Raw genomic sequence first — 23,538 nt, forward strand, 5'->3', positions numbered from 1 at the left:
GCATTTTGGACCTCAAGTATTATTCCATTGATTTGTTGAACATTCCACGTTGGCCTAAAATTGGGCAAATCTCTTATACCCCAGATCCCTGCCCAAATTTTAGCAATGAGCCCAGGCGGACATAGTGTTTTTTTCCTGTATAGATCCATCTGTTATGAGGGCTGGGACATGGAAGCAGGGAGTGAGCAAAGGACTCGGTGGGTGGGTGGAGAAGAAAATGTCCAGATGACGACCTGTTAACAGGGGTCGTTGTCGTGGTCATCTGTGATAGTAGCAAGGACACAAGCACACTAAAGAGGTGGATAGAGGAAGCCTCACACTCCTCTGCCTCTGAGGAAGGACAGGATCGGGTATATAAATTTGAGGAGTCACAGTACATCTGCAGAGAGTCCCGCTGAGTAGGGGAATATTTGTCTTCCAGCCTTGGATTTTCTTCAGTACTGGCCCCTGGGAACCAGTGGAGTAATCCTGAATATAGTTAGTGTATTTTACACTACAGAATTTTCTGAGTAGATAGCCACTTTTTCAAGAGATATCATTTTGCTGTTGCCAGTCATAGACTTAAGTGTGTGTTTCTTTTTCTCCTAAGTGGCACTCAAACGTTGACAGATTCCTAATTTATTTGGCTGTGGACTGACTAAAAGCTGTCCCATCAGTCTTCAATGATCAAAAACAGTTATTTCTGACAGATGAAGAAACATCTATAGGGAATGCAAAAGGATCGTTGATGAAGATGTTGCAAGCCTGGAAGAAGAACAGCAGCGAGCTGAGTATTGAGTCAGAGAGGGCATCCTCAGATAAAGTGCTGTCAGCTTGTCAGGCTTCATGAATGAGCAGCTGGACTTTAATAATAAAAGTGATATTATCAGTGCACTGAATTACATACTGCCTTTTATCTCAGAGTGAAATCTAGGAGATGTGGAATCAACATTATTACCATTCATTCAACTTCTTTTTTCAAATACACAAGATGGAGATATGCCACTGGGCATTCTGAAAATCAGTACAAGGAGCCCTTCTGTTAAAGCTGTACCCAACAATTCAACTAATAAAAATAAATTGAAGAAACTTCACTTTCTGGAAAATTTGTTAGATGCAGAAACCGAAGAAAAATTTGATGAGGTTAAAAAGGAAGATAAACCTGCCACGCATACGCGTTCCAACCATTTAGGTGCCATGTTTAAACTCTACATCTTTCAAAAGAAATTGGAAGCTGCCCAACCAGAGAAAGACAGCCTAGCAAAGATTGAGAGTACAGAGAAAAAGCTGCTGAGAGTGAACAGGGTCCTCAGGGGCCCAAGGGGCATACAGAAAATGCACCTCAAAGCAGTGGGAGATGAGAGCGTCAGGAGGAAACGGAATGCCCAGAAATCTGTGGCGAACACTGCCGAAGAAAGAAGGCTCAGGAGGCCATCCCCAAGAAAGCTGAAACAGCTTCTCATGGTGCAGAGGCCCAGGAAGCTGGTGGGAAAGTCGTCCAATGCAGAGTCTTCATTCATAAAGGAACACAAGGCAGCAGGCTCCTCTTCCCTGAAACAGTACTTCAAGGGCAGGCCTTTTGCCTCCATCCGTCCAAAATCCCCATCTGAGGTTAAAAGCAAATCAAAAGACTTATCCCACACTATTTTTGTTTTAGAAGCTGTAAAGTCTAGAGTTAGAAATATTGAGGCTCCTGAACTAATCTCACCTTCTGGTGAAAAATATATCTTGCATAAAACTCAGTCTCATCGGGTCCACAGAAAACCCAAAGTCAAAAGGAGTCGAAAGTTCAGAAAGAAAAGTTCACTCAGTAGAATGATGCTTGCAAGCTCTCCGTTCTCTGTAGCAAGGAGTCTCATAAATTCCCCTCCACGAGAGGCTGTTTCACCTTCAAGAGAAGTGACTTCTCAGGAAAATCCTTTTCCAGCATTATTTTCTTTTACAGACACTTCTGCAGAAAACACTAGTTCAGAAAACAATACTGCACAAAATGTTTCTGATGAAATTATTTCTAGAGGAAACTCTACTCTGCCAGGAGGAAACGGCCCTGGAAACACTACCCATAGGAACGTCTCCACTGCACATTCTACTGTTGCTGCAGATAACAGTATGCCAACTGTTCAACACACCAACAAACACAATGGGAGTACCACAACATGGGCACTGAATTATCCTCCGAGCCCACAGGCTTCACTTTCCCAGGGCTCACATCCCCAGGTGATGAAGTTGAAACTCAGCTAAACCAGCAGCTCTGGTCCCTCATCCCCAATAATGACATGCGAAGGCTCATTTCTCATGTTATCCAGACTTTGAAAATGGACTGCTCAGAGGCCCACGTGCAGCTGGCCTGTGCCAGCCTCATCTCTAAAACAGGCCTCCTGATGAAACTTCTCAGCAAGCAACAAGAAGTAAATGTTTCCAACGCGGAATGGCATACGGATCAGTGGAAAACTGACAACTATATCAGTGAGAGCACAGAAGCCCAGAGTGAGCAGAAAGAGCAGCAGTCAAGTGAGGTGAGGATAACCCCTGACACACGGGAGCTGGACTTTCACTCAGTTTAGGACATGCCATTAACATGCCCAGGCAGGAATACCACGGGCTCCTAGTCTGTATCTTTTCTTCAGCCATGAAACTGCCTACGACAGTGATCTCCCACTTTGCTCGTTTAGAGTGTGTGCCACTATTCCTAGGGTAGACGAGAAAAGGCATAACACAAGATAAATAATGTGTAGATAAATAAATTTTAGAAGAAAATGCTAATGGTAAGATTAATAACATTCATTTTGGCTTGTTCTTATAGAAGCTACTCACCTGAAAGGATTGGGTTTTATAGTATTTTAAGAATAGTTAACTATCATTTAGAATAGGATTAAAAATAGCTTTCATCCCTTCCATCTCCTTGTGTTTAAAAAATTGTTATTTATTTTTTTTAGCACACAGAAGAAGTTTCAGGATATGGCTATAACAACAAACTCATCTTGGCAATATCTGTAACTGTAGTAATGACGATTTTGGTTACAATTCTCTGTCTCATTGAGGTAAGGACAATAATTAATTCAGATTCAGAACCCACAAACTGAGAATCAAAGCCACCTTTCCTCCTCCTACTACTTGATTCTTCTCTTTAATCAGGAGGACTGAATACACTTTGTTCTTTTACTGAAAAGTATATTCCCAGGATTTTTGTTTGTTTGTTTGTGTTTTTGTTTGTTTTTTCTCTGCGTTGGGTCTTCATGGCGGTGTGCGGGCTTCTCATTGTGGTGGCTACTCTTGTTGTGGAGTACGGGCTCTAGGCACGTGGGCTTAGGAATTGTGGCTCATGGACTTAGTTGCTACGCAGCATGTCGGACCTTCCCAGACCAGGGATCAAACCCGCGTCCCCTTCACTGGCAGGCGAATTCTAACCACTGTGCCACCAGGGAAGTCTCCATAGGATTTTTAAAGGAACTCCACTCCCAGGAGATCTCTATGGAATTGGATCCATGGTGACAAGCCATTGGACTATTTTGACAAGTGAAGTTTATAAGAAGGCCAGAGTTGACATGATAGTAAAATTTCTTCAACACAAAAAACTATGCTGATTTGTTGTACTCACCAGTCACTCTCATTCTACTGTTGATTTCTTTACTTGTTGGCTGAAATGATGAGAGATATAGGATCTCCATACTCATGGAGCGATCAGTCACCCTGGGAGGGCTAAAAGGATGTGCCTAAAAGATAAAAGTGTGATCTCTTCAATTCCTTAGGTTTACTTAGCAGCTTTCTTCTCCGGTGTATTAGGAATTGTGTAGATAGCTTCCATTAAAACACTGCAAATAAAATCCTGCAGCAGGCTACCCTGAAGTTTGTCATATTTATAGTAGCCTATTCCTGGAGCTAGCCTGTTTACCTTTATGTTCAGTTACATAATGGTTTATTACTTTTCCCAACAGGCAGTTGCTAACATTAAAAGAGTGACTTTAATAAGCTGACAGTCTTGATTCTACCCTACCAATCCAACCTACTTTATTGACCTTTTCTCTTGTAATGGCAGCCCCGCATTCCAGCCAAAGCAGCTCCTCACTATACGCTAGTTACACCAAACCCATTCCTACTTTTGTCTGTGCCTTTGACCATCTAAAATTCCTTTATTTTGCTTTGCCTGTGGAAGTCCTATGAATCTCTCACAAACCAACTCAAGTTCAGTTATCTTTCTTCATAAAGCGTTCCCTGAATACTCCAGCCCTCCTGATCCTTGTCCTGTGAGGTTTGTCACCATTTCTTAGGGGCCATAGCAAAGCAGTCCCCTCCCCTCAGAACTGACAACAGTGGTAAACAGTTTTTAAAAGGCAGCCCCCCAAGAGAGAAACACCAATGTTAGCACATCACGGAGCTGAGCAGAGATGTGTAAGGACCAATGGCTTCCTGGCCTATCAGACTTGAATAAAACCTGACATGATGTACTAACTTCTCAATAGAAATGTGTCTATCTGCAGGAGGGTTGGTCAGTAGTGAAAGCATAGAAAAGGTGAGGAGAGACCAAGGTGAGGAGATGAGAGCGTCAGGAGGAAACGGAATGCCCAGCAATCTGTGGCGAACACTGCTGAAGAAAGAAGGCTCAGGAGGCCATCCCCAAGAAAGCTGAAACAGCTTCTCATGGTGCAGAGGCCCAGGAAGCTGGTGGGAAAGTCGTTCAATGCAGAGTCTTTATTCATAAAGGAGGAGAGCAGTGCCCATCCTCACATTGCCCGAGAGTAGAGATGGCACCTTAGGCAGCATAACTGAAGAGTCAGGCCCACTAGCCAGGCTGTGCCTGTTGAGGAGATGGGCCGATCCAGCTACCTCAGGCCTTCCCATTAAATTCTCGATTCAGCTGATGCCTTTTCTAATTCTGTTCTCACCAAGTAGCCTTCGATTTTGTGACTGTGCTTGAGTGTGCCACTGAGGCCTGTATCTACAAAAGGTAATTCTCTGATTGTGCTGCCACGGATGCCTTGTGTGTAGAACAGATTTATTTCTCATTGTTAAGTAATAATTTGGCATTCTGATTTTTGATCAATCCTGTGATATTGATAAAGTGAGACTGCCACAACAGGAAGACATGGGTTCTCTCTTGGTGAGGAAGAGTATGATTTCTGAGCCTAGGAGGCTGGGGACTAGCATGGGGTCAGCTTGCTAGTCATTTGCCATTGCCCAGACTGTACCCTCTACATCTCCAGGTGGCATATGGCTTTTTGCTTTTTGACAATTTCTGTAAAGTCCCCTTTTTATTGTTTTTAACTTCTATGTAGTTTAACCTTGCATTTGTTTCCTTTTGTTTTGATTTCGCCTGCGAGATCTTAGTTCCCCAAGTAGGGATTAAACCTGTAGCCTCTGCAGTGAAACCGAGGAGTCGTAACCATTATTTCCTCTCCCCACTTATATGATAAGCCTTTTGAGGACAGGGACCATGCAGTGCTCTTCCTATGGTAGCCAGTAATGGTGTTCAGCGGAAGGGAGATGAGGCGTTATGTCAATTCCACAGTGAGGAAAAATGCAGCCGAATATTTATCTGAAGTAGCATAGAGTCAAGCAATAGACCCATGTTTTCTTAAGACTTTTGAGATGTCATGTTTTAATATTCGAATCAGTGAAAAAAAATGAATTAATGGTGATAGAATAGCTGCCTAACTCTTTGGGGGGTAAATAATAGCAGATCCCCATTTTTCATCTTAAAGAAACATATTTCCATAAATGTGAAGAAAGACCACATAAAGGTATTAGAAGAAAATAAAAGCAATATTTTTATAATCTTATAGTGGGAAAGAGCCTTCAGAGCCTGATGCCACAAGCAGAGCCTTTGATATATTCCACCATCTTGTCTGTGATACCAGCTTAGCACTGATTCATGCCAAGCGTAGGAGGAAGAGTTTTCCATATATTGTCTGATTTAATGCCCACAGTCCTGTAAGGTTGATATTACTATCCCTCCTTCATAGATGAAGGAGATCAATGTAAGGCCCCAGTGGCCAAACCAAAAGCAGAAGCCAGTTTCACCCGACTGCAAAGCTTGTGCTCCCTACTCCACTCTTTTGTCTTGTCTCCTCAGAGACAAAAAAACTGGAAAGATTCGAAACACTGAAATTCAATGAAAGCCAGTATTTCTTTACTCTAAGGAGTTTGTTGTTTGTTTGTTTGGTTGTTTGGGCGTGGGGGGTTTGGCCATGCTGTGCAGCTTGCGGGATCTTAGTTCCCTGACCAGGGATTGAACCTCGGGCCACAGCAGTGAAAGAGCCAAGGCCTAACCACTGGACCACCAGGGAACTCCCAAGAGTTTCATAAGTCAACAAGAAGAAGACAAACAGTCCAGGGAAAAAGGGGGCAAGGGCTGTGAAGAGTAGGATGTGTGTTGACAGTCAGCCACCATATCTGCCCGACCTCTCCTCATGGCTCGTGTGCGGTGGGTTTTGTTAGCCAGGCCTTTGTCACCTCATGACATAAAAATAATCCAGAATATTTTCTTCAAGTACTTTAATAATCTGTTTAGAATTTGTTGTATTTGTTTTTTTCGTGTGGTTGAGGTAGGGGATCTAACATTTTCCCCCTATATGAACATCTCATTGTTTTCAAACATTTCACTGAATGGTTTAGTCTTTCTTCCCTGGTCTAATATCCTATCTTTATCTGGACTCTATTCTGTGATCCAGTTATCTTGTCCTGTACCAGTACCAATATCACAGTGCTTAATTCCAGTTGCTCTATAACATATGTTATATCTGGTAGGGCAAGGTCCTACTCTTTGACCTTCTTTTTCATACATTTCATAACTATTCTTACATATATTCTCTACCAAATGTCTGCTGGCCAGGTTTCATTTAAAAATTATTTTGGCTATAAATGGATTGCATTGAATTTGGAGGTTAATGTGAGGAGAATTGATGTCTTTTCAACCTTCTAGGAGGATGGTATCTCATGCCATGTAAGTACATCTTCTTAATGTCCTTCAGAAAAGTTTTAATATTTTCATCACATAGGTCTTACAAATTTTTGGTTAAGTTTATCCCTAGGTACTTTATGCATTTCAATTGATATAGTAAATGGGATGTTTCTTCTGTTTCTTCGTTAGTTATTTGTGTTATATGGGAAAGCTATCGAGGCTTATATGTGGATCTCTTGATTTTGTATGGAGCCATCTTACTCATGTTGTTTCCAATAAAATTTCGGTTGATTCTTTTGGTCTTTTTAGGTCCCTCATTTCATGTGGAAATATTTTTGTCTCTTCCTTCCAATACTTCCTTTTTCTTATCGTACTGATTAAGACCTCCTCCACAATGATCAATAGTAGCAGTAATCATGGGCATCCTACTCTTGGTCTTGACTTTAAAACAATGCTTAGGTTTCTGCTAGATACTTTTATTTTCTTTTCCTACTTCTAAGAGATTTACTAGGAATTATCTGTTGAACGTTATCTAAAACAGTCAATAAAATATATCGCCTGCTGCATGCAAGTCCCTATGTTAGGTACTGTGGAAGAGTCAAAGGATTATTAAACAGGGTAGATTTCCTTTCCTTAAAAACGTTATCATCTCACTGGGTAGATAAGATTTAAAGTAAAAAGGAATGAATAAGGATTTGGAAATACTTGTAATGGCTAATCATGATCACGTTTTCTTTCAAAACAGATTTATTCTCATAGAATTGCAAAAGAGGAAGTGAAAAAGAGAAGCAGAAGGTAAATATTGGTTTTGAAAGCAGAATTTTACAACTAGAGGAGAACTTAGAACTCATCTATTTCAATTTCCTGACCAAAGGCAGGAAGAATGTTTAATTACCCTAATGGTTTACCCTAATTTATTTATTAGCAGAATTAGCTCCCCAGCCCAAGCTGACTTAGAACAGGACTGGCACCGATTCATCTCCTTTCACTAGTCCTTTAAGGAAAGAGGGTGGACGGGGAGAGGTTTTGGTTGTACCTGTTCCTGCTGGCCTGATGCCTGGTTCCTAGGCATCAGGCCAGGCCAGAGGCCTTCTAGGAGGCTCCGGGGTAGGGAAGGCCACATGGTTGGGGATGTAGGGGCTGGCCTCACTCAAAGCTGACAAAAGGTAGAACATATGAGTCCCTTTTGTAATTTGGCAAGGAAACTTCGCTTCTCATCCTACTGTTTTTTATGCCCCTACTCTATTCCCTTTATCCAAACCTCATAGAATTTTAACCGGGAGAAAGGTTAGACAGTAGTTTGTCTCTTCCTTTTATAATAAGGAAATGGAGAAGGAGAAAGGGAAAATATCTTGCCCCATGGTCATACTGCTAGTGATTATCAAAAAGAAGGGGGTCCCTTTCCACTGAGGACTTCTCTACTGATCGCACTGTGCTTGGGCTGTGAGCTACGTTTTATGTCACGATTCAGTATACACATACTATATGGACATAAGTAGTTTCTGAAACAACCTTATTTTGCACTCTGATTTTTTTCTCTTCTATTTGTATTCAGAAAGAGTATTTTGTGTTTCCCTGCTGGTCATGGCCTTTAAACTGATCCCACAATTCACTGACACCACAGTGACAGCCTGCAGTATGAAAGTCAGAGAGGTATAGATAACTTTGCTCGTTGGTTTCAGGTGTTTACTTGGTGTGATTCAACTTATAGGATAGAGCAGCCAGGAAAATAAAAGCGCTTTCTGCCCACACCCCAACCCCAGCAAATGTTGCATGTGTGACTAAGTCCGAAAGGGACTGGTGTGAAGCGCATCTAGAGAGTAACGTGTTTCTGCCCTGCACCGTTGTGCAGTGTTTTCTCTGCACGATGGCACTTGGCCAAGGACCAAGAAAGGTGAGTGGGGCTGAAAATCCTGCCTATATTCCATGCTAAGCTACATGTAAAGGTCTCCCCAGAGACACTAGAGGGCCATTTTGGACAGACACAGAGAACTTCTGGAAGGTCAGCATGCATGCAATGATTTTCAGGATCCCGGATCTGTGGTGATTTTGCTCATTGTGATTATGGACTGAGGTACCCATTTAGTCCTAATAAGACCAGAGGTAACACATTGTGAGACAGATGCAAAAAGGACATGTAACACTAACTGTGTGTGTGTGCCTCCAAGGGGCTTTTTTCGATTTCTGCTGAGTAAGAGAAGCTCAGGGCAAAGTGAGAGTCAGGTAAATTTGAGGAGGAGAAAGTACTGTGGCCAGAGAAAGCAGGGGAGATGCAGAATTAATATTTCCCTTTCTGTTCCTAGGAGGACCCTTTCGGGAGAAGGTGGCCACTTTGACATAGGGATACGTATAGGCCTCTCAACGCCACACGCAAGGAAAATATGGCACAAAAGCTACACGACAGGGAGTCTTCTGATGAGGATGAGATATTTCTCCATCCCAGCAGAAGGCCGAACCTCGTAATCCTGAGCTCACTGAGGAGGCTGAATCTTTTCCCCAGGAGGGCCCTGCTCAGCATCCGCAGACCCCTGAGGAGGTTGAATCTTTTTCACCCCAGGCAGAGGCCCAGACTCAGCATCCAGAGCCCACTGAAGAGGTAGAACCACCTCCACTTCAGCAGGAGGCTCCATCTCAGCCTTCAGAGGCCCCTGAGGAACTAGAAACTTCAAGTTCTCAGGAGGCCCTCGCCCAGCCTTTGGAGACACTTAAGGAGCTTGTAGTTCGACCAGTAGCACATCATGGGGTAAATGAAGCTCAGCAGTCAAACTTGTACAATGTCACTGATAAAACTCTGGATCTGGCACTTACCATAACTCCACAGGTCACTAAATAGGTTGATCCTTCTCCAGTCTAGCAGGAGACCCCATCTCAGCTTCCAGAGAGTCCTGAGGAGGTGAACCTTCTCTACTCCATCAAGATGCCCCAACTCAGGCTCCAGGTCACCCTACTGAGTATGTACATGAAATTCCAGTGAGTGAAGAGGTAGCACCTCTACCTGGCATTCAGCGTCACGCTCATTCCAACTTGCCCAGTGTTATACCTCAACCTCTGAATTTGGAACTTAACCATCACTCCAGAGCCCACTACGGAAGCTGAATTTCCTGCAGCTCAGCAGGAGGACCTGACTCCACCGCTTGAGCATCCTGAGGGGACAGAATCTTCTCCAGCCCAACAAGAGACCTCAGCTATGCCTCCAGAGCCTCCTGGAGAGGTTGAGCCTTCAAGGGAGCAGGAGCAACCAGCTCAGCCTTCTGAGCCTCCTGGGGAAGTTGAACCTTCTCCAACCCAGCAGGAGCCCACAGGTCAGCCCCCAGGGCCTCTTGGGGAAGCTGAGCCTTCTCCTAGTGCACAGAAGCAACCGACTCAGCCTTCTGAGCCTACACAGCCTCCCGAGGAGGTGAAACCAGCAACCCAGCAGGACATTCCAGCTCAGCTTTCAGAGTCTTTTGGAGAACCTGAAACCTCTGCAACCAAGGAGGAAGCCTCAGCTCAGTATCCAGAGACCCCTAATGAGGCAGAATCTTCTGCAACCCAGCAGGAGATCCCAGCTCTGTCTCCAGCGGAGCTAGAAACTTCTGCAACCCTGCAGGAGCAACCAGCTCAGCCTTCAGAGCCTCCTTCAGGGGAGGTGGAACCTTCTCCGACTCAACAGGAACAGCCAGCTCAACCTCCAGAGCATCATGAAATGACAGTTTCACCTCCAAGTCACCCTCATGCTCAGCATTCAGACTTATCCAGTGTCATTGTCAAACATGCAGATGTGGAGCTTACCATAACAAAAGAACCCACTCCAGAGGTGGGACCTTCTCCAAATCAGCGCAAGCCTTCAGCTCAGCCTCAGTGCCCCTTACTAATGCAGAATTTTCTACGGTGCAACATGAGGCCCCCACACTGCCTTCACAGCCACCTGAGGAGGTTGAACTTTTGCCAGTTCAGCAGGAGGCTCCAGCCGCACTCTAGAAGACAGTACACATAATAAACCTTCAGTACAAGCGGAGACCCCAGCTCAGTATCCGGAGCATCGTGGAGAAGAGGTTATACCTGCCACAAGCCAGCAATAGACTCCAGATCAGCTTTCACAGGCTCCTGACGTTGTACCTGCTCCACCTCAGCAGGAAGCCACAGCTCAGCATCCAGAGTCCCATGGTGAGGTGGAATCCTCTCCAACTCAGTCTCCAGAGCTCTCTAATGTGACTGTAGTTTTCTCTGCAGAGCATCCTGTGACAACAGTTTCTCCTCTAGGTCAGGATCAAGCTCAGCTTCTGCAGCGGCCCGATGTCACTGTTAAACCTGTGGATCTTGCACTTATCGTAACTCCAGCGTTCACTAATGAGGTTGAAACTTCTCCACCCCAACAAGAAACCTCGGCTCAGTCTACAGTCTTCCCTTAGCAGTTGGAACCATTGTCAGTCCAGCAAGAATTTTCAGATCAGCATCCAACCCCCTCTGAAAATGATGAACCTTCTGCAGTTCAGCAGGGAGCCCCAACTCAACCTGAAGAACTTCCTCAGGAAACTGACCCTTCTCCAATCCAGCAGGAGAGCTCAGCTCAGCATCCAAAGCCCACTGAGTGGGTTGGACCTTCTCCAGTCCAGCATCAGCACCCAACTCAGCCTCCAGGGGCCTCTACAGATGGTGCAGCTCAACCTTCAGTACATAATGAAGTGACATTCTCACCTCTAGGTCCAGGTGAAGTTGAACATCCAGTGTTGCCTAATATCACAGTTAAACCCATGGATCTGGAGGTTGTCTTAACTCTAGAGCCCAGTAAGAGGTTGAACATCCTCCAGTGCAGCAGGAGGACCCTACTCAGACTCCAGAACCCCCTGGAGGGATAGAGCTTTCTTTAATCCAGGAGGAGGCCCCAGCTCAGTCTCCGGTTCCCCAGGGGAGCTCAGCTCTATGCCCGTAGCCCCCTAAGGAGGTGGTACCTTCTCCCACAGAGCAGGAGCTTCAGGCTCAGTCACCAGAACTCCCTGCAAAGGTGGAACCATTTCCAGTCCCTCAAGGGACCCTTCCTCACCTTCTACAGCCCCCTGAGAACATGGAATCTTCTCCAGTCCAACAGGCGTTCCCAGGCCTACCTCTGGAACCCCTTAAAGCGACAGAACCTGCTCCAGCCAAGCAGGAGGCCCCATCTCAGCCTCCGGCGCCACCTAAGGAGGTTGTAGCACAAACTCCAGTGCATTATGAGATGACAATTCCAACACTAGGACAGGATCAAGCTCAGCATTCAAACTTGCCCAGAGTCACAGTTAATCCTTTGGACCAGGGTCTTCCCACAGCTCCAGAACCTACAACGGAGGCTGGATATTCTGCAGCCCTGCAGCAGACTGCATTTCCTCCAACATAGCCCGAGGTGACATTTCCAAATGCAGAGCAAGTTCAGGCTCAGCATCCCACCTTGACAGAGGTCACAATTCAACCTTTGGACCTTGAACTGACCATAAGGCAACAACCCAGTAAGGAGGATGAACCTTCTCCATCCATGTAGGATAACTTAACACAGCCTCCAGAACCACCTAAGGAGGTTTTTGTAGCTCAGCTTCCAGTATATCAGAACCCAATCGTTCCAACACCAGATCGGGATCACACTGAGCGTCCAGCATCACCCAGTGTCACAGTTCAACCTTTAGACCAGGGGCTTACCACAACTCCAGAACCTACTATGGAGGTGAACATTCCACACCCCTGCAGGAGACTATAGTTCTTCCAACATACCACGAGGTGACACTTCCAAACGAGAGCAGGTTCAGGCTCAGCATCCAACCTTAACTGAGGTCACAGTTCAACCTTTGGACCTGGAACTTACGTTAACTCTGGAATCCAGTTTAGAGGTTGAACCTTCTCCAACCGTGCAGCAGACCCAAACTTAGCCTCCAGAGCTCATTAAGGAAGTTGTAGCTCAGTCTCCATTGTATCCCGAGGTGCCAGTTCCAGCCCCAGATCAGGATCATGCTGAGCATCCAGTATCACCCAGTATCATAGTTAAACCTTTGGACCTGGAGCTTAGCAGAACTCCACAATCTACTGAATATTCTGAATATTCTACAGCCCGGCAGCAGACTACAGCTCCCCCTCTAAAACACCCTGAGATGACACTTGCACAGCCAAACCACACTCAACTCACAAGTCAACCTATGGATGTGGAAACTACCATTACTGCAGGATGCAATATGGAGACTGTACCTTATCCAATCATGCAGGACACACCAACACAGCCTCCAGAGGCACCTCAGGACGCTGTATTTCAATCTCCATTCCAGCAGGAGATGACAGTTCCAACTTGAAGTAAGGATCAAGGTCAGTATTCAACATCATCCAGTGTCACAGTTCATCATGTGGACCTAGAGCAAACCACAATTCCAGAACCCACTATGGAGGCTTGTCATTCTACATCCCTACAGCAGACTACAGCTTCCCCTCCGAAACACCCTGAGGTGACACTTGCACAACCAAACCTGACTCAAGTCACAGTTCTACCTGTGGGCCTGGGAGTTAACATATCTCAGCAACCAATGCCATCTGAGACAGTTCTTTTTCCTTCGACTCAGTATTCAGTATCCACAGGTCTTCCTGGTGTAAAATAAACCCCAGAAAAGAAGCAGCCGGAACAGAATGCCACCATAAACTTTAGCATATGTGAGCTCTGTACCTGCAAAAATGAGGCGCTGTCATGTAATGGTCTCAGCCCAAAGCAGAAGCTCCACAGAGTGCCTGAGCCAGAGCCTAACGCCTACAACGGCACCTTCACCATCAGGTAAGGATCGCCTCTCCTCAATTGTTCTGTGCATTGTGCCTGACATGGCAGCCTTTCTTCAGGCCTTCCTGGGTCCTCCTTTTCTCCCCAATCCACATTGACTGAGTTTGTGTTTCCACCTTTTGTTTGTCAATGATTCCTAAGTAGAGATTCTGGAGCCAGACTACCTGGGTTTGAGCCCAGATCTGTCATTTATTAGCTTTATGACTCAATTTCCTCATCTGTAAAATGGGGATTATGGTAGTCATCATCTCATAGGATGACTCCTATGAGTCCTCAATCTCCCAATGACTCCAATCTCATTGGGAGATTTAGATGAGTTAATATAGGTAAAGCTCTTCTGTCAGTGCCTAGCATATATTTTAGTGTAGCTATTATTATTATTCCATCCCTCAGTTATATCTAGAACTCAAGTTTGTCCCCTGGCTTTCTATATGTAGCACTCATTTTGTGCCCAACCCAGGGCTAAGTACTTTGGGAGCCACAGAAGTATATGGCATTGTCTCCAGAAATGACAATGACAAGTTGGAAGAAAGGGGATATGCCTTAAAAGGGAGGTAATATATAATTAAGTATGAAGAGAAATACAGATAGGTGCTGTAATTCACCAGAACCTGCAATCACAGGGGTGTGGAGGTCATGGAAGGCTTCATGGATAAGCTCAATGTTTAGCTGGGACTTAAAGATTGGCTGTGATTTGTCAGAAAAATAATAGGCAGTACAGTCTAGGCAAAGGTGTGACTGCAGGGATGATCAGAATTTAATAGATTAGTCTGGCTGTAAATAATTGGGTTAGGTAACAATGGAAGATAGGATTATGAAAAACCTTGGCTATCGGCAATGCAGGTTTGAAAGTTCCGCTGTAAGATATGGGGAGCCCGTGCAAGGTTTCAAGCAAGAGAGACAAATGATGAAAACAAGAGGTTTATTTTAAACACGAAGATGGGTAAGACAGGATTCCTTTTAGCAACTCATGATCTCATAGGCAAAATAAGCATATAAGCTCAAACCATGATGACAAAGTGCTGTGGAGGCACCATGAAGTAATAAAACTACATTTGTTTTAAAACAGTCATTTCCTCCTTCTATCCATTCCCCAGCTATTTGTTGATTTTATAAATATTTGAGTTTGCTTTATGTCCACGCGTTGGCTTTAAATATGATAGACGATGCACATAAGCAGGACCTAGTCCATAGTTTGAAGGAGTTTATACTCAGAGGAAATGGGTTGCAAAAAGAGCTATATTTAAAGAAAGAAATGAATACGGGCAATGAGAGCTACAAGTTGGTACTGGAGCACAAAAGAAGGAAAAAAGACTTCAAATTGGATCAGGGAAGATGTTACTAGAGCAATGCTGTTTAAACGGGACCTCGAAGGGCCATTGGGTATCAATGACAGACATCTTGGGAAGAATAAGGTTGCAAAAGGAAAGTAGGAGAAAGGCAAAACACAGGAAAAATACTCTGAGTACCTGAGGAGTACAAGTGGGAAGAGTAGGGGATTAGAGCCAGATCATCTAGGGCTTTGGAGGCCAAGCCAAGGATAACATGCCAAGCTAGCATGTTACCACAGCAGTGCTTTAGGACAAGCATTAGCCTGCAACAGAACCAACCACTTGGAGGGCTTGTGAAAACACAAGTTCCACCCCCCACAGTTACTGATTCAAGAGGTCCAGAGTAGGGCTGAGTATTTGTATCTTCATTAATTCACAAGTGATGCTGGTATTTCAGAACCACTTCCGGAGAGTTAATCTGGGGATCGCGTGGAGGATGACTTAGAAAGGGAGAGGGTAGAGATGGAAACACCAGTCAGAAGACAGTTATACCCATCCAGGTGAAATGAGAGACTAAGCTGGAATCAATGGAAATAAGATGGTCAGCTATAGTCAAGAGTAGGTATTTTCAAATAAAAGTCAAAATGATAGAAAGTGTCATCCTGAATTAACATTACATATTAATGATAGGAATAACTTCCTTTCAAGTTGTGTGAAAGGTTATCTTTTATTTCTTCTGGTAATGAATTGGCGTAGAAAAGCAGAACTATACTGGGAAGTGCGTAAATATAAGAATATTCCTTTTAATAGAAGAAATTATAATGATATATAGAGATAAAAACTTTGGGCTTATAATCTAGAATTTGATTAGACCACAAAAGGTGGAATCTAATCAATGCTTCTTCTCTCAGGAAAGATTACCTCCAAAATCTATCAAGATCTATAGTTGTATATTTAAGTTATGAAGATCCTGAAGGTGAGACGTGAAGGCAGGGTTAGGGGCTCTGGAAGGTTCAAATAGTAATTCCTAAGGTTTGGAGTTTAGAACAAAGTGTCTTATTTATTATTATCATTCTAACTTCTACTAGTTATTCCTACTAATTAGATATCTAAAAGCAAATTTAAGCAATATATTCCTTTCAATGTTCCTAGAGATTTTTCCTGCAATAAAATACCATGTATCGAAAGCATTACATTTGAAACACTACCTTTTTTGCAGTTTATGTAAGTTACAAATATAACTTCATTATATTTGGAATTTTTATAAAGCTTAATTTTTTATAAGATGAGTTTTTACTCAATTTGAAGTAAGAATAAATTACTACTAAAATTATGTAGCAAATCCTTTTTGTCTCTAGCAAAGATTAGTGTGAGAATTATTACACAGATCAGAGGAATCTTTATGGAGCAATGGTTCTCAACCAGGGTGATTTTTGCTCGCAGGTGACATTTGGTAGTGTCTGGAGATATTTTTCCTTGTCAGAACTGTATATGCTACTGGCATCTAGTGAACAGAGGTCAGAGATGCTACTAAACACCCAACTGTTCAGGGAAGCCTCCCACAGCAAAGAATTATCCAGCCAAAAATGCCAAGAGTGCTGCCTTTCTAGAGAAATAAAGATCACTTAACACAAGTATTTAATGAACATTTACTATTTTCTATCTAATGCACCACATATATATTCATGAAAGTATAAATCATAATATCTTCCACAGTGAGATTTCTTTAGTGCATGGAGGGAGTAGTGATGTTATGTTTCATCGTATATAAATTAGAATTATTGCCAAAGGATAAATATTCTGAAAGTATATATATTTTTCTTTTTATTTTGCTTGTGTCTTTCTTTGTAGAAATCTTGGTTGCAGTTTACTCACAGAACTGAGCTTTGGAACGTTTCAGGCCTGGCATGGAATGAAGTTTTTACACAAGTAGTAAGTGAAATAGAAGACGAATACATGTAAGAAACTGTGTATAAAAACATCATGCCGTTATTGGTTAGCTGGGTGTAAGCCCAGTATGAATTCTAGTAAGGATGTCTTGAGAGCCATTTATTTTTTATTTTTTTCAAATGAGGAAACTTAGGTACAAAGAGGCCAAGAGACTTGTTTAACTCATATATGAAACCCTCTGCTTTCTATAGTACTGAACTTTGGCTCGGGCAATAAAAGGCACCAAGCCAAAACACTCAAATTAGCATTGTCATGGAATCCCACTGATGCCTCTCCAACATGCGAATGGCCCATGAAGTTCCACTTTTGAATTTAACTTTGATTCCTGCTCATGTGCAAAGTTCCTAACTGCTTAAAATGTATGCAACACAGAGCTGCAAAGAACTAAGTTTAGCAGCGAATTCTTCAGGGAGCAAATGGTGTGGGTGCTTCCCCAACCATTATTAGCTCTTTTAAATGGTAAAGCAGAAAGAATTCCTGAAGGCACACCACAGGGCATTCCCCAGTCACCCAGAACATTATTTTTCAAAAAGCATATATCTCTGAAGTGTAATGTTTGTGGCCAATAGGAACCTTTGAGATACGGAAAAAGACGTTGTTTGTGTTCAGCTGTAGTGTGAAAAATATAAAGAAAATACATTGCTGTAGCCTAATACAATATACGTTCTTTGCTGACTACTCTTCAATAAGAAGTGTGAGTTTTACACCCCTTCAGCTCAAAAATTCTGTGATTTCTCATGACACAAGGAAATGATAGTGGGTACGTTCAATGGACCGAAGGCGATTTTAGACTCAAGGCAAAAAAGAGCTCTTCTACACCTGGCTTTGGAAAAGACTCTCTTACCTGTCTTGTGGGTCATAAATCCAGTTTCACACAGTTCACACATTTTGGGTTAATGAAGGTGTTGAGGCTGTGTCTGGAACTGGATTAGAAATTCCTGCAGATGCCTATCTTTAGTGGCCTCCTTCCTTTCCCTTGTTACTTTGCTGATGCCTACCTTGGGGAGAGAGCACCAAGGGTCAGTTTTTCTTTTGCCAGCACATCGGAGAGCAGGCTGATGAGGTCCCTTCACCAGGAGGTTTTAGTAGCGTCAATACAAGGTCTTAAACTCACCACCTTTCCTAAACATCCTATAACACCAAGAGTTCCTTATAAGAGTCAGAGTTTCACTATAGTTATGTAGGCAACACTGGAAAATATATTGTGAAATCAATCAATCAATCACAGTTTAAAAATTAATGAATTCATTCAAAAACATTCACTGAGTACCATGCCCACTGTGTGTCAGCAGTGTACTACGTGCTGGGGATACAAAGACACATAGGGCAAGGACATTGTCCCCAAGAAGCTTTCATACTGGGAGGAGAAAGATGAAAGTTGATGGGAAAACATAGATGAGAGCCATTTTAGCACCTATGCAGCAGGGTAACAAGATGAGGGAGGGGGGTGATGAAGTAGAAAATGGGTGGTAGGTTAGAAAAGATTTGTAATGGAAGAGGCACCAACTTGTTCCTTTTGAATTTGTTTTCCTCTCTAATGACCGAAAAAGTTAGTGAAAGAATCAGAACTATCTGGAGTTGGAAATAAATTAGTACTGTACTCCTAAAACTCGTTCACAGTTACTTTCAAAAGATTGTCACACTATAGTAAGTCTTTGTCTTGGGCTAAGTCTTTCTAATAGACAAAGCTAATTTGATTCAGGAAACATTTGCCATGGTGAGATAAAAACTTTATTGCATCTCTTTCCAAAGGCAAGCCACCAAGGGAAGATGCCACCCTCGAGTTAAGTCATTTTACTACCTATAATGACGTATTATTGGGGTGTTTATAAGTTGCCTGCATGAAATAAGTTTGGAAAAGGGCCTCAGCTGAGGTGGATTTATCATGAATTCAATGAAGCTTAGGCTTCAGGGCTCCTCACTTGCAGAGGTCCCTTCCAAAGTCTTGAGAGGGGTCCTAGCGATTTTTGTATTCACAACTTTGCATGTTTTTATTAGATAGGATTTCCCAAAGTAGATGAGCTTCAGGCCCCACAAAACCTTGATTCATCACCGGGTTTCAGGTAGTTATAAGTCAGTAGGTTTCTTGAATGAAGCTTCTATGTTATTGACAAACATCAGGTGAAGTAGTTAGCAGTGTGGTAGTCTATTTTAAATCCGAAATCTACCTCAAAGATGAACCAAGAGTTTATTAATTACTAAAGTACCACTTTTTGACTGGTGGTAGTAATATCTCTTTCAGATAAAATCAGGAATGAAATATATTATGGAAAAGGAGCAGTGGTTGATAATCCTAAATGTTAAGTATACTTTTTCTTTCTGATTTTATAGTGTTTCTCCTTTATTCACCTAGGCAGGTCCAGACTGATGGCTTATTTTTAAAAATTCTTTTAGTCACTTCATTGGTTCTAACAATACAAGCTCCATGATTTTAGAAACTGAAGGACTCTACAATGTATACAGGCTATATAACTTAACCAGACAGAGTGCATTCACATGCTGTCTTGTCTGGTACACCAATATTGAACCAAGAACAAGAGAGAATAAGAGGAAAATCAAAGCCTTATCCCTTTTAAATTATTTACCCCATTTTGGAGAATATCAGTGAGGGAGGGGGGCCACACTATGAAGGCAAACTGAGCTGTGGTCACAGAGCTGCCCTAATGCTCCCCCAGTCAACTAGCATTGGTTTCCTTTAGATAGCTATGTACACGCAAAAGCTTACACACGTCAGGGTGTTGTCATCACTTTTTGCTATGTACTAGAATCCTGGCAGCTTCTCAGATTTAGAAAGGCGTAAAACAAAAATAACTTCGGTCTGCCCTTTGCCATGATTTAGGGTGGCTGTTTTATTTGTAATAGTTCAAAATTTTGAGACTGTCACACCTAGCAACTACTATATTTTCTTCTCCCAACTGCATCTTATTCTTCCCACCTGTAGTATTTTCTCCCATTCTATATGTTTTTTTCACTTTTTTGATAGTGTCCTTTGAAGCACAAACTTTTTAATTTTTATAAAATCCCATTCATCTATTTTTCCTTTGGTTGTTTGTGCTTCGGGCATTACATCTAAGAAACTGTTGTCTAATGCAAGGACTACTCCTGTGTTTTCTTTTAAGAGTTTTATAGCCTTTGCTCTTACATTTGGATATTTGATCCATTTGGAGTTAATTTTCATATATGGTGTGAAGTGTAGGAGTGCAGCTTCATTATTTTGTGTGTGGATGTACAGTTGTCCCAGCATCATTTGAAAAGACTCTTCTTACCACATAGAATTGTTTTGGTACGCTTGTTGAAAATCAATAGACCATAAATATGAGGGTTCATTTCTATACTGTCATTTCTGTTCCATTGATTTACATGTCCTGTCTTATTCCAGTACCACACTGTGATTGCAGTAGCTTTGAACTGAGTTTTGAAACCAGGATGTGTGAGTCCCCCACTTTGTTCTTTACGAACATTGTTTTGGTTATTCTGTTTCCTTGAATTGCCATATGAATTTTAGAATTAGCTTGGCAATTTCTGGAAAGAGGCCAGGTGGGATTTTGATAGGAATTGCAATGTAACCATGGGTCGATTTGGGAAGTAGTGACATTTTAATATGACTATCTTCCAGTCCATGAATCCAGCATGTCTTTTTATTTATTTAGATCTTCTTCAATTTCTTTCAGCAGTTTTGTACTTTTCAGTGTGAATCTTGTACTTACTTGGTTAAATTTTTCCCTAAGTATTTTATTTGTTTTGATGCTGTTACACATGGAATTGTTTTCTTAATTTCACTTTTGGATTACTCATTGCTGGTGTGTAGAAATCTTTTTTTTTTTTTTTTTTTTTTTTTGTGGTATGCTGCCTCTCACTGTTGTGGCCTCACCCGTTGCGGAGCACAGGCTCCAGACGTTCAGGGTCAGCGGCCATGGCTAACGGGCCCAGCCGCTCCACGGCACGTGGGATCTTCCCGGACCGGGGCACGAACCTGTGTCCGCTGCATCGGCAGGCGGACTCTCAACCACTGCGCCACCAGGGAAGCCCTCGAAATAATATTGATCTTATATCCTGAAACCTCGCTGAATTCATTTATTAATGCTAACAGTTATTTTCCTACATTCCCAGGAATATGTCTTGTGGTCTTCCAGTTTCCCAGGAATACATTGGAACATTTCAGTCTCTGTGGACATCTCATTCCTCAACTTTTGTTTTTAAGCTTTTCGGTGGGCTGTTTTTTGCCCCAAACTGTTATCCATTGTCTCATGCAAGTGCCATGTTAAAATATTTGCTTGAAAATGTTTTCCGAAATGCCACCTGAGGAGCGGCTTTTCTCACTAGACTGCTGATGGTCAGGTCAAAGACAAGCCTTTCACGTGAGGTCTTCCAGGGGACCACCAGACATGTAAAACAATGACAGTTCTTTGGGAATGAGGCTTTGAAGGACCTCCCAGACTATGCTGCTCCTTCTGATACCAGGGATGTGGGCTGTTTTTCAAGGCTACCACTGGCATGGAGAGCAAAGGTCAAGGACAAGTTCAAGCAACACAGATCTCATTGTTCTTACAGAAATTAATTTGTTTTCCTTGAATAAATTGCTCCCCACTGTGTTGCGAGCCTGTTGGTTAAATTTCCAGAGTTCAGAAGAAGTTGATTCTGACCATTTTTGCCAGTTTTGTTGTTGTTGTTATTGTTATTGTTGCTTCTATGGAGGGATGAATTTTTAGATGTCCTTCCTCCATTATTCTATTACTGATTTTCCTGCAATGTTTTTTAAAATCTCTAAAGTCTCAATGACCATAGGCGAATTAAATATTTATTATGGGAGATGATTAAGGAAAAAATAAAAAGAAAAATAAATAAATAAATAAAAAGAGAAAATATAATTCTCATAGAGGCTTTCCCAGATGGGTAGATGAAGTTTGAAAAGGTATTTCTATATTTAGTGCTCTCCAAATTAAGGTTAAAATGACAGATATTTTTTTAAAAACCCTTTATTTTTTTCATTCATGTTAAACACAGGCTTTAGAGTCAGAACTGAGTTCAAATTCCAGCTCTGCTTCTTACTAGCTTGATGACTTAGGACAAGTTATGTAACTTCTCTGTGCCTCAGTTTCCTCATTTGTACAATGGGGTAATATATCTATCACATAAGGTTACTGTGAGGATTAAATGTTAAATGCTGATCACAGAAGCCTGGCAACCCAAAAGATATTAGTTTTGATGATTATCTTTATCATATTCTGCAAAAGTACACTAATAATTCTTGAGTAGAGTTAACCTAAAGTCATATATTCTCTTCTTTCTTCCTGTTTCTTTTGGGTTTTTTTTCCCTTATTTGTTTTACAGAGCAAAGGAAGAAAAAAAAAAAAAGAAAGAACTAAGAAGAAAATCTATTCCAGCATTTTGGAATAAAATTTTGTTCCCCAAAATTAATTTGTTTATTTTATGATATATAAACAAAATGTTATTTATTTATTCAGCAAAGATTTATTAAATACCTAGTAAATATATAGCCACTATGTCAGGCACAGTAATAATATTGACACTAAAGTGTGGTCCTTGCTCTGAAGTTGCTGACAATCTAGGACACTGACAAGTAAACCAGTGATTACATACACAGTAACAAAGGCTATGATACTAGAATACACATGGGACTGTGTGATGGTAATATGGCTTTCACCAGTTCCTCTTGGATTTATCTCTTCTTTGGCTCCAGAACCAAGGAATTAGACCTATTTTTGTCTTTAATTAGGTAGTTTAAATCATGAAATTTTCAAAAAATTTGTAGAGATGAAAGAAAAACACCTTGAATTATGGAGGACACTAGAAATAGTACTGTTTTACAGAGCAAGGGCTTCCTACCAGTATAGTCACTTCGAGGGTTTTGAACCTGAAAAGTTCTTTGGCATATTTTTTCTATGCTAGCCACTTTTTTTCTATTTTTTTGTTTGTTTCTCTTCTCCACTTTATCATCTAGAGACCTGCCTAGTTCCCAATGAAAGGGTGTTTTACAAATTCTAATGGTGATTTATAGGTAAAGTGAGAAAATGGGGTTTTTTTGACCTTCAAGTTCCATACCAAAAAAATTGAATATAAGCTTTCATGGAAGTAATTGAAAATGCAGATAATTTTAATTCCATTCCATTTTTCAGAATTCTCAATTGTAATCCTTTGACAACAGTTGAAGATTCTTATCTTTTTAAATTGCCAGCATTAAAATATTTGTAAGTATTGCAACAGTTTCATGGCTCATGAGATAATTTCTGCTCCTTCTTTCTTTCGTCAAAGATTGAGTACTTTGGCTAAAAAGTCATAATTTAGATTTTAACTGGGTTATTGAAAATAAGAGTTATTGGCAAAGAAAAGGATTAAGAAAGAATATATATGGGTAAGACAGCCAGCAGAGAATGAGAACAGTGTTGAAGAACACATATAGTTATGGAAGATGTAGATGCATGTAGGAATATTATTTATCCCAGAAAGCAAAAAGGAATAAGGGGTACATTATTTTTTTAAAAAAGAGTGATCAAAGAGGTAGATGCAATTGAAAATGAGAAGCTAGGATAATAAAAAATGATTGTGCTGTTCAGCACCAAGGTCATTCATTTGATGATGCAAATTTAAATTTCTTCAATAAGAGCTCTTTGGAATTATCATCTATGGCAAGTCAGAAGCCAGAATTGAAGTAATCA

The 23,538-nt window shown here is 41.7% G+C and overlaps 2 protein-coding genes across 2 annotated transcripts in view; both read left to right on the plus strand.

The window, feature by feature from the left end:
- Positions 1–23,538, plus strand: part of LOC137209289 (leucine-rich repeat-containing protein 37A-like) — a 36,233-nt gene that overhangs the window by 3,459 nt on the left and 9,236 nt on the right. The window contains 9 exon segments of the mRNA XM_067710804.1: positions 9,304–9,698; positions 9,770–9,937; positions 9,939–10,850; positions 12,372–12,552; positions 12,555–12,617; positions 12,620–13,155; positions 13,468–13,637; positions 16,763–16,843; positions 22,999–23,070. Of these exon segments, the coding sequence (XP_067566905.1) occupies positions 9,304–9,698; positions 9,770–9,937; positions 9,939–10,850; positions 12,372–12,552; positions 12,555–12,617; positions 12,620–13,155; positions 13,468–13,637; positions 16,763–16,843; positions 22,999–23,070 (2,578 nt within the window).
- Positions 176–9,410, plus strand: LOC137219628 (leucine-rich repeat-containing protein 37A3-like). Its single transcript, XM_067728510.1, is given in 5 exon segments — positions 176–2,109; positions 2,112–2,495; positions 2,916–3,020; positions 9,046–9,100; positions 9,181–9,410. Coding segments are annotated over 4 exon segments (1,647 nt in total). The 5' UTR covers positions 176–978; the 3' UTR covers positions 9,073–9,100; positions 9,181–9,410.

Source organism: Pseudorca crassidens, chromosome 2 (genome assembly GCF_039906515.1).
Source record: "Pseudorca crassidens isolate mPseCra1 chromosome 2, mPseCra1.hap1, whole genome shotgun sequence".
Taxonomy (NCBI): Eukaryota; Metazoa; Chordata; class Mammalia; order Artiodactyla; family Delphinidae; genus Pseudorca; species Pseudorca crassidens.